The sequence below is a fragment of the Pseudonaja textilis genome, chromosome Z (genome assembly GCF_049901715.1).
Source record: "Pseudonaja textilis isolate UNSWEBS1 chromosome Z, rPseTex1.2, whole genome shotgun sequence".
Classification (NCBI taxonomy): Eukaryota; Metazoa; Chordata; class Lepidosauria; order Squamata; family Elapidae; genus Pseudonaja; species Pseudonaja textilis.
This window is the reverse complement of record NC_142008.1, coordinates 20,492,974-20,506,708: the sequence shown is the minus strand read 5'-3', so window position 1 is coordinate 20,506,708 and position 13,735 is coordinate 20,492,974. Positions and strand designations below refer to the sequence as shown.

General features: G+C 35.3%; 1 protein-coding gene across 1 annotated transcript in view; it reads left to right on the top strand.

The window, feature by feature from the left end:
• The window catches only part of PEX1 (peroxisomal biogenesis factor 1), a 33,355-nt gene that overhangs the window by 4,613 nt on the left and 15,007 nt on the right, over positions 1-13,735 (top strand). Inside the window, 15 exon segments of the mRNA XM_087916956.1 lie at positions 806-834; positions 987-1,098; positions 1,185-1,351; positions 1,353-1,958; positions 2,841-2,960; positions 4,847-4,964; positions 5,673-5,779; positions 6,889-6,983; positions 7,230-7,362; positions 8,263-8,359; positions 8,669-8,839; positions 9,742-9,896; positions 10,145-10,334; positions 11,162-11,328; positions 12,128-12,262. Of these exon segments, the coding sequence (XP_087773082.1) occupies positions 806-834; positions 987-1,098; positions 1,185-1,351; positions 1,353-1,958; positions 2,841-2,960; positions 4,847-4,964; positions 5,673-5,779; positions 6,889-6,983; positions 7,230-7,362; positions 8,263-8,359; positions 8,669-8,839; positions 9,742-9,896; positions 10,145-10,334; positions 11,162-11,328; positions 12,128-12,262 (2,402 nt within the window).

Genomic DNA, 13,735 nt, shown 5'->3' with positions numbered 1-13,735 from the left:
GGTACTGCAGCGATTGTAACTTTGGAACTGGGATGTCAGTAGCTTTTGGATGGTCTGCTGTAACTCTGAACAGCTGCTAAGCAACCAGTGGAAAGTTAAGAACTAACTTTATATTGAATTATTTTCAATTCATCACTTATGCCTGCCCAGTATTGTGACCCCCCCCCCCGCCCCCGAGGTGAGATCTGCACCCACCCTTTTGGCTTTCTGAAAGAGCTTGAAGACCTGCCTCTGCCAACTGCCTGACTCCCCAATGGGGACATGTCATTCTGGAGATGGTTAATGGATTAAGAGGACCCCAACTCCTCACCATTGCATCTAGTTCCCTTCCTTCTCATCTTTGTCATTTTCTAAATGAATTTTAGTGTTAATAGTTACTGTTTTAATATTTTATTTTAGTAAACCACTTACAGTTGCCTCTAGGCAAGATGGCTGGTATTTAAGTTTAATAAATAAAATAAAATATTAGAATATTTTTGCTCAGGATTCAGTGAGTCATTCAGTAGGTCAACAAATAAAAGTTTGCACATACTAACATTGTTCTCAAACTGTTTACTTTTGTTACTGTCAGTATTGAATAAAATACCATGTATTTATTTGTGGATGCTAAAAATAACTTTTATATTGCCAAAGGGAATAAATAACACTAATTATATAGTCAAAATGTATTTTGGAAAATGTTGCCAGTACAGATCAGCAACCATGTGATTCTTACATCAGATTTTCTTTTCTTGTTTAGAATTATTTTCAGTGGTCTGATTGTGAAAATATTGAAAGCAATTTAATTAGGTTTCTTATCTGCCAGGTATTTCAGCAGATGATTGGGAAATACTGGTAATTAAAGCATTTTTATATAATATTTATTTTTTCACCCCATTAACTAAACATGCAGTTTTATTTGTTAAAACCATTTTTGTGTCTTCAATTTGTTGCAATCTTCTCAGTCAAAATCAGATTTTTTTTAACATTCTGTAAAATGATTTTAGGAGCTGCATGCATTGTCCCTGGAAAGGCATCTTCTTAATCAAATTCGAATAGTATTTCCAAAAGCTGTCTTCCCAGTGTGGGTTGAGCAACATACTTGTATCTATATCTGGATTGCTAAGTGGTTATGCAAGATTTGATCAGATTTGGAGAGATAATTATAAGTTTTATATGTATATTAACATTTCTGTTTTATATTTTAGTTACTCTAAAACCCCCAGCTCTTTATGGAAGACTTGAAGCCTGCACAGAACTTCTTGTATCTCCTAAATTACGACAGTATGAAGGTAGTTCTGCCACGTTGCTTTCCCCGAAAGATGACATTATGCAGGAAGATGTCCCTGAAACCGAATTAAAACCCAAGGGAAAAAAATGAGGAACCACATTCCAAAGAAACACATTTAAATAGCCAATTTCAGCAGCATCAACCAAACACAAAGGGATCGCAGAGTACAAATATTTTCCCAAACATTTGGAATTTACTCGGGAACATTTTCTTTTATAATTCTGAAAAGAAACACAAGCCTTCTAATGGTATTGATGAACTGAACGCTGCTAAAAATCGTCTGTTAAACTTGATTCAGGTGGATTCTGTTTTCAGAGTATGTCAGAGGCAGCTTCCCAGCATGAAAAATACACTGGAAACATGCACATTTCAGGAATGCAACACCGTCTTTATTTTTCCATGGAATGAAGTATTTTCTGCTTTAGAAGCTAATACTCAAGTCTCTTATGGGAAAATTAGTAAACTACTTTCTCCAGAACAGCAGATGCAAGAGTTGAAGTATCATCTAACATCAAGGAAAGAGAAACATCTGTCTAATACAGAAGACCAAAAGCAATTTACTTTGAGTAAGGGTCAAGAATCTAATGAGTTTTCTGTTGTGCAAATAATATGGAATGGCTTTGAGGATCTGAAGGATGCCATAACATTCAATAACAATGTGGAGCAACTGCATGTTGGAAGAATTTGGGTTAGTGAAATTTATGAATGATATTAGACTCATCACATTGGAGAATAAAATATTTTATCTGAAAACTAAGCTGTATTAAATTTTAGTGCTTATTCAAAAAAATGTGGTTAAGTGCTGGGCAGCAATCTCCAAACTATAATGTTTAAGATGGTTCTTTTGTAGTTAGTGAGCATTAAATCCTAATCCAACTTTAAATAATTCAAATAATTTCAGTTTAAAAACTACTAATTTAGTTTGCTTTATTTACTTCAAATATTTATGTACCTTCCTAAATCAAGTTGTTAAAATGGATTAAAATAGCAAAACACAAATTAGTGTATTTTTTTGTTTTGCTTCACTAAGCAATATTTCTGCTGCAAAAATACGATTACAAGTTAATATTATCGCTATAAATAATGTGAGAGCCAGTTTGGTAAAGGCACAAGGTTAGAAAAGCTGGAGACTGTGAGTTCAAGTCTTAGGTACAAAAGCCAGCTGGCAGACTTTGGACCAGCCGCTGCCTCTCAACCCAACCCACTTCACAGGGTTGATGTTGAGGGAAAATAGGAAAAAGGTGTGTTGGGTATGTTTACCACCTTGAGTTATTTGTAAAATAATAAAGGTGGGATACAAATAATTAAACCAGATCAAATAAATCAATGATGGAATCCCTTTTTTCCTTGAGAGAATTGAGAAAGCTATTAATATTTTAACTACAATTATAGTCTTTGAATAGCTTCGAAATCTTAAGTTGTCCTAATTTATTTCTCAAATTTCTATTCTAATCATCTCACCTAAGTGATTCTACACAACCTCATTACTATATCAGTGACTACATCTTATGAAGGATTAAAGTTTTTCTATATTAAAGGAACTGTTTGTGATTTTTATTTTGTATTTCAGATACCTGAACAGTTGAGAAAGAAGCTACATATAGAAATGCATGCTGCTGTTAGAATCACATCAATCAGTTCAGATCCTAAAATTCCAACCTCTCTTAGACTTCAGCCTGAACGTTCTTTAGTAAGTTTGACCTAATTACAGTACTTGATAAACTGTTTCCAGTATCTTACTGTCTACTTACAGATTTTGCTTCCACTCTTCCCATCTCTGGGGATAGAGCTTATCTCTGCTGTTTTGGCTATCCTGAAAACAGCACGCCGTGGCAGCAATGGTGCTGGGGTTGTAATAGAAGCCTCAGGCCTTCAGCAGCTGGCTGCTGCTGTGCCTCGGCCTCTACTTCACTTCCAGTACCAACACTGCCACCAAGGAGTGTCACCTCAAGTTCTGTTCTGCAGCTAGCCACCTTCCAAAGCATTGCAAATTTGCATGATTTGAAGAAAAGCACACAAGATTTTAAAAAGATGAGGTTTTGGAGGATCTCCAAAGCATCACAAGAAGGGGACATGGCCTTGGGGAGAAGATCTGGCATACAGAAGTCCAGGCCAGATATGCTTTATCAGCATTGGAAGAAGATGGCAGAAGTCATGAGAGGGCCAATGGAGCAAAGACAGCAGGGGCAGCGAAGTCCTTGCGTAGTAGAGATAGAGTGGCCAGGGCTTAAGGTAGCATGAGGCTTGAGGTAACATTACCTAGTGTGCTGATGGCTGAAATAGAGGCCTAGGCATGTGACTGCTGAAGGCCATAGGCCTCTACCTCAGCCCTAGTGCTGCTGCCACATTTACCACCAAAGTGTGCCACTCTGCAGGGCAGCCAATAGGAGAAAGAAATGAGGAGGTGGGTGGGGGGAGTTGAAGCAACTGTGTGGTCATAAATGTAAGCGGAGTGCCTGAATTTTGATCACATAACTTGTATCAGCTGTAACTTTGATTCATTCAGTGCTACCATAGCTTCCAACAGTCACTGAATGAATGGTCATTAAATGAGGGCTACCTGTAATTATATTTTGTACTAATTTCTGATACACTTTTTCTCAGTTCAAATGTTTCATCGATAATTATATTTTTCTAGCAACTTCAGTCACATTCAGTCTCAAATTATTCAAAGATAATATCTTAATGATGAGCCATCTCTTTGGTGTACTCTGAAATGGATTAAACCTCCCTAAAAGTTGTAATTTTTTTAATGAATTCTTTTTTCCAAAGTTTTATCAAATGAATATTGGGATATTATTATTTATAATGCTAAATTTACTGAACAGTCGTAAATGCTTACACTCCAAAAGTGCTTCACGGGCACAGAAAACCAATGATTCATCAGTTGCTCTCTGTTCCTACTTTTATCCAACATGATCCAAATCACAAATTGTCCGTATTTCTCCAATTCTTACTAACAATTCTCTAGTATGGGAAGAGAATTATGTTGATTTTTTCTTAAAGGGAGCATGGCAGGAATTCTGGCAGTATGCTCCCAAATGTTCCATTGTCCCAAATGTTCAATTCAACTGAGTGGGTAGAAATCAGTAAGTTAGTTCATATGCTGTATTTATTTATTTTACTGTATTTCTCTACAATTCCATACCGTACCCATTATTTAAAGCTATTAAATCAATGTTTTTTAAAATCAACATTTCAGTCTATACCCTGAAAAAATCCAAGTGTTTCTTTGTTCCTTAGTTTCCAGAGCAAACATTTAGAATAAAATTTCTGGAATGCTTGGATTGCTTGAGGGCTTTCTCACTTTTGATAGAAACTTAATGCCAATATGCCTGAAATTGTCATTTTGTTATATAAAAGAAGTGAATTCTATTAAATTTATATATTTTCCCCCTCAAAAGACATCAAAGTTCCTTAGAAAATAACAAAAATGAGGTCAACTTGTGGATAGTGTTGTGATTACTGGTAAACCATCAGCTAATGAGTAACAAAATGAGAAAAGCTTCTCATAAAAATCATTTTTATTAGAAAAAATATCACTGAATTAACAGTCCTCATCCTTTTTCATTTTAGAATAGAGAAATAAGTGAAGAAGACATTAAAAGTGCATTTAAGTTGTGGCTAGAGGATTACATTAGGCTTCCCTTGATCACAGCAGAAACAAGCTATCTACAATTGGCACTTAACTTTGGTAAGCAAAATTCAACTACTGTTGTAACTATTGTATGTTACAGGGTTTTTCCTATATATCAATTTTAAAAGATTTAGCCAATTACAATTAGATTTCAGTTAGTTTATTTATAGCTAATATATTAGATTAATAATTAAATGTCTCTTGTCATAAATATTTTTGATAATTTATAAAAAAAGCTACAAAGGAAATGGCTAATGTTTTAGTTATTTGATTGCAGCACATCTAATCTGATCTATCCATTCTGATCTAACAGTAAAGAATTTTTTTCCTCTGCTTTATTTAGTCCTTTAAAATTGTGGTTTTTTTGTAACTAATGAAAAGGAAAACTAAAAATACTGAAGTATACCAGCAGTCCCCAATCTTCTCGTCTTTGCAGACAGGTGGAGGGGTGCGAGAGGAGGGGATGGTTCCATGCAAGCAGCGGGGCAGCACAAATGCGCACAGAGCTGCACATGCGCCTGCTGCTTGTACAAATGGAGCTTTGTGTGCACACACACTCACCTATTGCTTGCACAATTGGAGCTGCCTACACAGGCTTGCTCACCGGCAGCTTCTGCAGCCCAGTTCTGGGCCGCGGCCTACAGTTTGTGGACTCCTGATGTACACAGTAAAACTCATTGTCATACCAACTAGATATATGAAGTTAAAGTATGGCATATTTTATATTGAATAATAATCAGATTAATGCTTATTGTATTTTGGAAGGCCTGGAAGACTTTGTCCTCACTATAGTCACTTCTGACCCTGAAGAAGAGAAAGCTAGAAATACTTTCATTTTGAGCCCTAGCTTGCTGCAGAAGGCAAATATACAAGTAAATATAACTAATTTTAGATCGTCAAAAGTTTAAAATATTAATGCAATTTACTTAAGATTATAGTTTTTCTTGATTTTCTTGATTTTTTAAATCTTTGTATAAAATATTAAATTTCACTATAAATTTATGATGCATTATAATATCTGAAGAGAATTCTGGAGAGACTTCTTTGCGAAACAAGTTATTAGCTTAGTTAAGCTTGCCATCTTATCTTATCTTTGGATTTGCTATTTCTGACTCCATAGTTCTGTGATTAGTAGCAGGTAAATAGCAATAGCAACAGCACTTATATACCACTTTATAGTGTTTTACAGGCCTCTCTAAGCAATTAACAGAGTCAGCGTATTGCCCCCAACAGTTTCGATCCTCATTTTACCCACTTTGGAAGAATGTGATGTTATAACCTAAAGAGTCGAAGTTTTGAAATAACAAGGAACTGTGAACCTTATTTTGAATACATTATTGTAATTTGAGGTTTGCACATCAATGTTTAAGTGTTTATTGTTATTTTTAGTGCATCTGTCAATTTAGTCAAGAAACTCATCCTGAGTAAACGGTGTTCCAGTTCTAAACTTCAGATGCTTTTTGCAGTGTGGATGAGACCAACATTTTCAGTTCATTTTTAAATAAAGAACATTAAAGGGCAGTGTGTGAAGTCTTCATAAGCTTAGTATTTCAACCTTGATACTTTCCATAACTAAGCCAATTGTTCTTACTTTATGAAAGTTAACAGAAAAATGTGCTCTTGACAGCTTCCATTTTATAAGTTCCTCCAAATAAAAATGAGCTCCAAAGTTGGTTCTACCCACTTTGTTTTGATATCACTGATCACAGCTCCCCATTAATTTAAAAATATGCCTTAATTAATTAATTAATTAATTTCAAAATATGATGCCCATTCTTGTGTTATACTATATGCTTCTAGAGTTGTTACATAATTGCTATTTTTTATTTTTAAGTAATTGTATATCATTACATTTTCTCCAGGATATTATTTCTGACTGATCAGAAATAAGTCTTACTGGATTTAATGGGACTTACATCATTATAAATGTGGCTTCTCCTTTATCTCTTTTTCTGCCCCTAACAGTATATTCTTTCTGCAGGTTTTGTTACATCCTGTGTCTTCAGGATTCAACAGTAGTAACTTCCAGTCTTGTTGTGAACAGCCTTTGCCATGGTTCAATCTAAACTACTTAGGGTGAGTCATTTTAATAACAACAGAAAGGAAAGAAATGAATGATGAAAAGATGATTTTTTTAAAATATGATGAAAAGATGATTTTTAAAAATATTCATTGTGGATAATTTTCACCATCTTCACATTCAGTAACATCATAAATGTAAGCATACGGTTTTGGACTGCTTTATACAGTATTCTGAAAACATTAATTGATACGTAGCTTGATTAGGGTAGAGATGGAAATTCTCAATTTTGTTCTTTGCAGTGGAGTGGATAACATTGGATTATCATCTTTGAAACACATATCACATAGCCTCTTGATACATCCTCTGTCTCAAAAACTAGCTCCTTTTTGTGCTGGACTATGCAGTGGTGGTGTCCTAATTACTGGAGCGAAGGTAAACAAGCTTTTAATTTTCCTTTTAGCATGCAGGACATTTTCATTTCTGTTATTTGTATTTTTATGTCAGACAGTTCATGAAATTGCTTTAATTTGTTCTTCTAAAGGAATATTTTATGCAGTTCTTTGACTCTTAAATATCAAAGTATAACAAATATATTTCTCTGCTGCATTTATTATTATGCATCCTTCTATGTATGCCAATAAAGAATAGCAAATTTTTTTAGAATCTCTCCTAAAACCATGAAACTGGTAGTAAATATATAGATGATGATTGGTCTTGCATAACCTGAGTTGTGTAAACTCTGCCTGTTCTCATGGATCTGAAATTTCATTAAACTCATATGATTCCAAACTTTTCTTAACATCCAGAATAGGCCTTACTATGACACAGGGAATGCAGACATGAGGGAATGAATTTGCATTACATAGAAAGTATAAATGAAGATCTTCTCAGTCTATAAAACAGCAGCTGATCTGGTTCTTCAGATGAAGGAATGGCAAATCATAAGAAATTATAAGACAAACTGTCAAGTGTCAATGGAGAATCCCATTACAAAGCACTCTGAAGTCTCTTTGGAACAAGATATATCCCCATTTGACTAATTGGTGGCAAACTGAAGGATTGCAGTGATTTATTTGATAAAGGCAATGATACAAATCATGGGAAAATAGATTTAAAAGGCTGAAATAATATGAAATAATAACTCAAGACATTTGAGTACAATGCTGCCATTGCTTAATGAAGCAGATATTTTGCTGGTGGACCAGTCATGTGACTGAAAGGATTATAGATTTCTGAATTTATTGAATTTACTCATTTTATCAATTTATATTAAACTATTAGAATGTATTTTCTTAGAGTAGGAAGTAGTTTCAACCCAATTTTCTTTTACAGGGAAGCGGCAAATCAACGTTAGCAAAGGCCATTTGTAAGGAAGCATTTGATAAATTTGATACTCATTTGGAAGTGATAGATTGTAAAGCTTTAAGAGGTAATAGTTGTCTTTGCCTTGTCTTATCATTTCCTACTATAAATTTCCAGAATTTGTTCACTCTAACAGTTCTTAAGACTTAACAATATTAAACCATATGACTTTAACCAAAGTTCACATCTTCTGTCCTAATGAAGGTTTAACATTTATATTTTGTCTTTTTATAATTGGGTGGGTATTAGTAAATGAGTATTGTTAAAAATTGTGGATATAACCAGAACTGAAACAAAGTTACATAAGGATACATTGATAACTGCATTGGGAAATGGTCCACTTTTTTTCGATCACTGACAATACATACTGTTCCAGGGAAAAGATTAGAAAGTGTACAGAAGAAGCTGGAAGAAGCCTTCCTAGAGGCAGCATGGAGACAGCCGTCGATCGTTCTGTTAGATGATCTTGATCATATAATGGGTGTTCCCCTTGCTCCAGAACATGAGAACAGTCCTAAAGCAGTCCAGAGCACTTGTCTTGCTCGTGGTAAGGGGCTTGTGGTGTTTTTTTTAACCTGTGCTGTTAAGAATATTCAAGTATATTAGCATGTTTCTATCTGATTCCAAATGTCTTCCTTAGTTAAATCAGAATGAGTTGCTTATTCTTTTAGGAAATAAGCAACTTCTGGAATTATATTCATTGCCTGTCCCTCCCATCCCTTTCAGAATGATCCTTTATTCTAGCTTCCCAGGAAATCCGATCTTTCTGAAGCAGAAGAAAGATTTTCCCCTGCTTTCAGAATGATCCCTTTAGAAAAGGGTGGGAGGGGTGATAATTTAGCTCCCTTATGTATTGAAATGATGAGTTGTGTAAGGAAGAGATCATCTTTTTCTCATAATCAGAATGTCTTTGGCCAGTGAAAGGAAGCTTGAATCTTTAGAATCCAAGCTTCGTTTTTCCAGCCCAGTGTAGGAATTCCCTTCTCTTTTGACAGGCAGCTCTTTCCCTCTATTTATTGACCTACATGGCTGCTTAGCAACCACACCTGGGAATGCCAAGATGGTGAGCAAGACAATGACATGAGTACTTTGTTTAAAGACCGTCCTGATTTGCATCCAATACAATCTGCTCCATTATGCATGGTTCTAAGTTGAGGACTATTATAATTGATATGCTATACATTGTATTTATTCTTGACAACATAATAAATGCACAAAATATATCGGCATCTCTTTGTAGTGCAAAATTAAAATACCATATGGGTTGTAGGTACACAGGACAAATGCCCATTGGAAATTAACAGAATACATAGTTTCAAAGCCAGAGGTCTTTTTATGGAACAAACAGTGAACTTTAAGAAGTTCTTGTGTAAAATTTAACTGTCACATAAATTGTATGTTATATAATCTTTGAATGCATAAAAGCTGAACTTTTTTAAAAAATTCTAGTTCTGAAAGAAATGATAAAGGAAGTTACTTCCATGCACAGTTTGGTTGCACATATTGCCACAAGTCTATCTGAGCAGTCCCTACATTCTTCCATCATTTCTACTCAAGGAATTCATCTATTTCAATGTTTTCAACATATTCAAGTTCCAACTCAGGTAAAAATCATAATTCAGTTTCATTTAGAAGTTAATTAAAACCATAGAATCTTATTCTGACTAATTTTGCTTGAAGTTTGAAATACGATATATGGAATGTTTAGAGCTGCATTTTATCAGCTTCCAAATTTAGTCCTTTTACTTCTGTTTAAAATCGATGTCATTTATTTTTTTTTGTAGATGGCATAGAGGTAAAATGGAAGCTTTCAGGAATTTCCTGGCTAAAATTGCTGTTTTTTTTTTCCCAGGGGCAAAGATATGAAATCCTTGAATCCATAATAAAAAACAAATTTGACTTCAGTTTAGGGAGATTCTGTGATCTTGATCTCCATCAAATTGCAAAGGAAACAGAAGGATTCGTAGCTAGAGATTTTACAGTGTTAATTGATCGTGCCATCCATTCATGCATTCTTAGGAGGGGAACTTGTAAAAAAGAAGGTATATGTGATCAGTGATTTTATTCTAATGCACTTTAAAATATTTAAGGGATTTTGTAACACAAAGCCATTAAATATAGAAAATAAAAGGCAAGATTTTTTTCTTCTTCTATTCAGTCATGCATAATTTTTGGAGACTGTCTGGACAAGTCCCTGCAGTTTACTTGGCAAGTTTAAGAATTAAAATAACGTAAAATGGCATTTGTATGTTTATTGAGGCATAAATATAAAGATATTGGATTCTTTCATAAATGGAACTATGATATCATTTTCCCTAACTGCTGGAGTAGTGGCTTGTAACTATTTTAGTTGTTCAAACCTTGCAGGTAAATTGTAGGGTAAGAAGGAATCCTTAACTGTTGTAGAGTCTTAACCATCCAAAATAATAAATAGAGTTGTCTGAACCCTAATAAAAGAAACCATTGGCTTTGCTTTGACATGGCCTCAAATGCAAGACCTGTTGAAGGAAAATTCCAGCATTGGTATTCCCATTCACAGTCCTATCCAGTGCCAACAGCTCAGTCAAGGCTGTCCATGCTCAGGTGCAATTGAAGCAAGTATGACTCTGCCCAAATTTATTGTAATCCTCAATTTTTCTGACTTGGCAAATCGGGGGGCGGGGGGGAGCAGCAGGAGCTCATATCTCTGTATATCTGCATGTGTGTAAGCAGCAGGTGTGCATGCCTGCCACCCACACAATTTTTGTGCACAAGCGTGGGCATCCACTCACCCATCATTAAAAACTCCATTGTATGAGATATTCAGAAATACTTGGTGTGTCGTGGCTTAGTATTCCAACATAACACATGTTCTTCTCTGTTTTCACAGATTTGGTTCTATCAAATTTAGATTTCCAAAAAGCTATACAAGGTTTTACCCCAATATCCTTGAGAAACATTAACCTGCATAAGCCTCAGAATTTGGGCTGGGATAAAATTGGCGGTCTTAAAGAAATGCAGCAAATACTTAGAGATACTATCCAGTTACCTGCAAAGGTATTTATGTTTTTGAGATCCAAGGCAATTCCTTTATCATTCTATTTTGTCAGGGAACAATAACAAAGATTTCTGAAATGTTCTAGCTTAAGAAACAACAGTTTCATAAGAGCACGTGTGTGTGTGTGTGTGTGTGTGTGTGTGTGTGTGTGTGTGTGTATATATATATATATATGTATATATATATATATATATATATAAATGTTGTATAAAGAAATTGATAATTATTGGGCAATGTTTATTATAATTATAATACACATAATTATAATACACATTAAGTCACATTAAGATAAATTCAAAAAACATCATCAATAGAAAGCAAAAACATTTTTATTACACTTGAAAGAAATAAAATTAAACGAGTCCTAGTTGTTTAAAAGAAGCTAATTTTTTTCCAGAATTGTTATTATTGTTGTTATTATTAAGGAGCCTCGGTGGTGCAGTGGTTAGAATGCAGTACTGCAACCTATTCCTACTGCAAATTGGCAGATTGAATCCCACCAGACTCAAGGTTGACTCAGCCTTCCATCTTTCTGAGGTGGGTAAAATGAGGACCCAAATTGTTGAGGGCAATAGGCTGACTCTGTAAACCATTTTGAGAGGGCTGTAAAGCACTATAAAGCGTATATAAGACTAAGTTTTATTGCTATTGCTATTATGGAGATCGTTATGCTAATTCTATTGATAATTAGAAAATACTGTAGCAACCACAGAAACACAACAATTAGTCAAATGAGTGGTAGGCAGAGTTTTTATACTTTTAAAAGCAGATAATACTTCTGATATGTTCCATTTCCAGTATCCAGAATTATTTGCTAATCTACCCATACGGCAAAGAACAGGAATCTTACTATATGGGGCTCCAGGAACAGGAAAAACATTATTAGCAGGTGTAGTTGCCCAAGAAAGTGGAATGAATTTTATCAGCATCAAGGTAATAAATTGAACTTTTAGGTAATTCCTGAAAGTGCTAAGGTGTAATTGGTTGGCTTCCAAATAAAATGCATATAGAGTTTGCCAGGTAACTGAAGCCTTCTAAAAATCTGCATGATGCATTTTTGAATCTGTTTTGCTATCTGTGTATGCAATTAAGGTACATTAACACAGTGATTATAGAAAGGCCTTTTATTGCAATCATGTCAGGCTAGAAATATAGAAAATTGGTGGCAAAAAAAAGATCCACGATCCATTGTATCAGCCCTTTGAGGATTTTTTTGACTGTTTTTGTTTTATTTGTAATTTATTATTAATTATTAATTTATTTATTATTTTTATTATGGCCTGTCACACAGTCAGCTAGATATTCAGAGTGGATTTTGCATTTTTGTCTGCCAATCAAATCCTTCTCAAAGACCAGGCATAGGCAAATATGGATGTTTGATGGTGTTATGGATATTGTTACAGAATGCATTTATTTGATTTTTTTATTTTATTTTACTTTAAATTTTGAATTAAGAACGTTCTCCTTTGTGAGAGACTTTATGTACAGGTCAGGAAACCCCTATATAGATAGATTGTGGTGAAAGATTGGCTCCAGGTTGGCAAAGGAATGCGACAAAGCTGTATACATTATCCTTAATTCATTCATCCTATATGTGAAATATATATTAAGTGAGGGTCAATTGGAAGAAGATAGCTATGGTTTTAAAACTAAAAGAAGAAACATCAATGATCTGTGCTACTTTGACAATACTCCCCTGATGGCCGAAGACAGGGGTATCCCCAACCCACAGCCATCCAGTCAGCAACTATTCAAAGTTATGATGTTGCTGAATGAATGGTCATTACAGCTGGTCTTCAGAGTTGTAGTCGTCCGAGCAACCCATTGGTTACATTGCCACACAGGTGTCGAACATGATGTTTTACAATGTTTTTTCCCTTCGTGGAGCTGGGGCGGGTGTGACCCGTGGACTGTCAGTTTGACACCTCTGCATTACCACAATTTAGCTGTTTGGTAATCTGTTTGCACTTAAGCCAGGTTGCCAAGCACCCACAATTATGTGATTGGCATTTGTAACCCTCCCTGTCACCTTCCTCAAAAAGTCAGTGGAAAGGGAAGGGCGGAGAAGATCACAAATCATTGGGGTAAGTCTCGCCTATCTGTGCACACTCCCCCAGCCCAAACCACATGGCACGTCTCATGCACTTTCTCACACCCTCCCTGATCTGCATAGCATCTTTCACACAGCCCCCAACCTGCACAGTGCCACTCACACACCTCTCCCCACAACCTTTGTGGCACTTCTTACACACTCCTAGACATCCCCTACTCATTCCTTACACAGTGCCTCATTTACATCCTTGTACATCCTCTGCACACTTCATGGTCTATCTCTCATATGCCCCTTCCAAGTCACACATCCCTCAGACCTTCGCACACCCTCCCCAATCCACATGGTTCATCTTG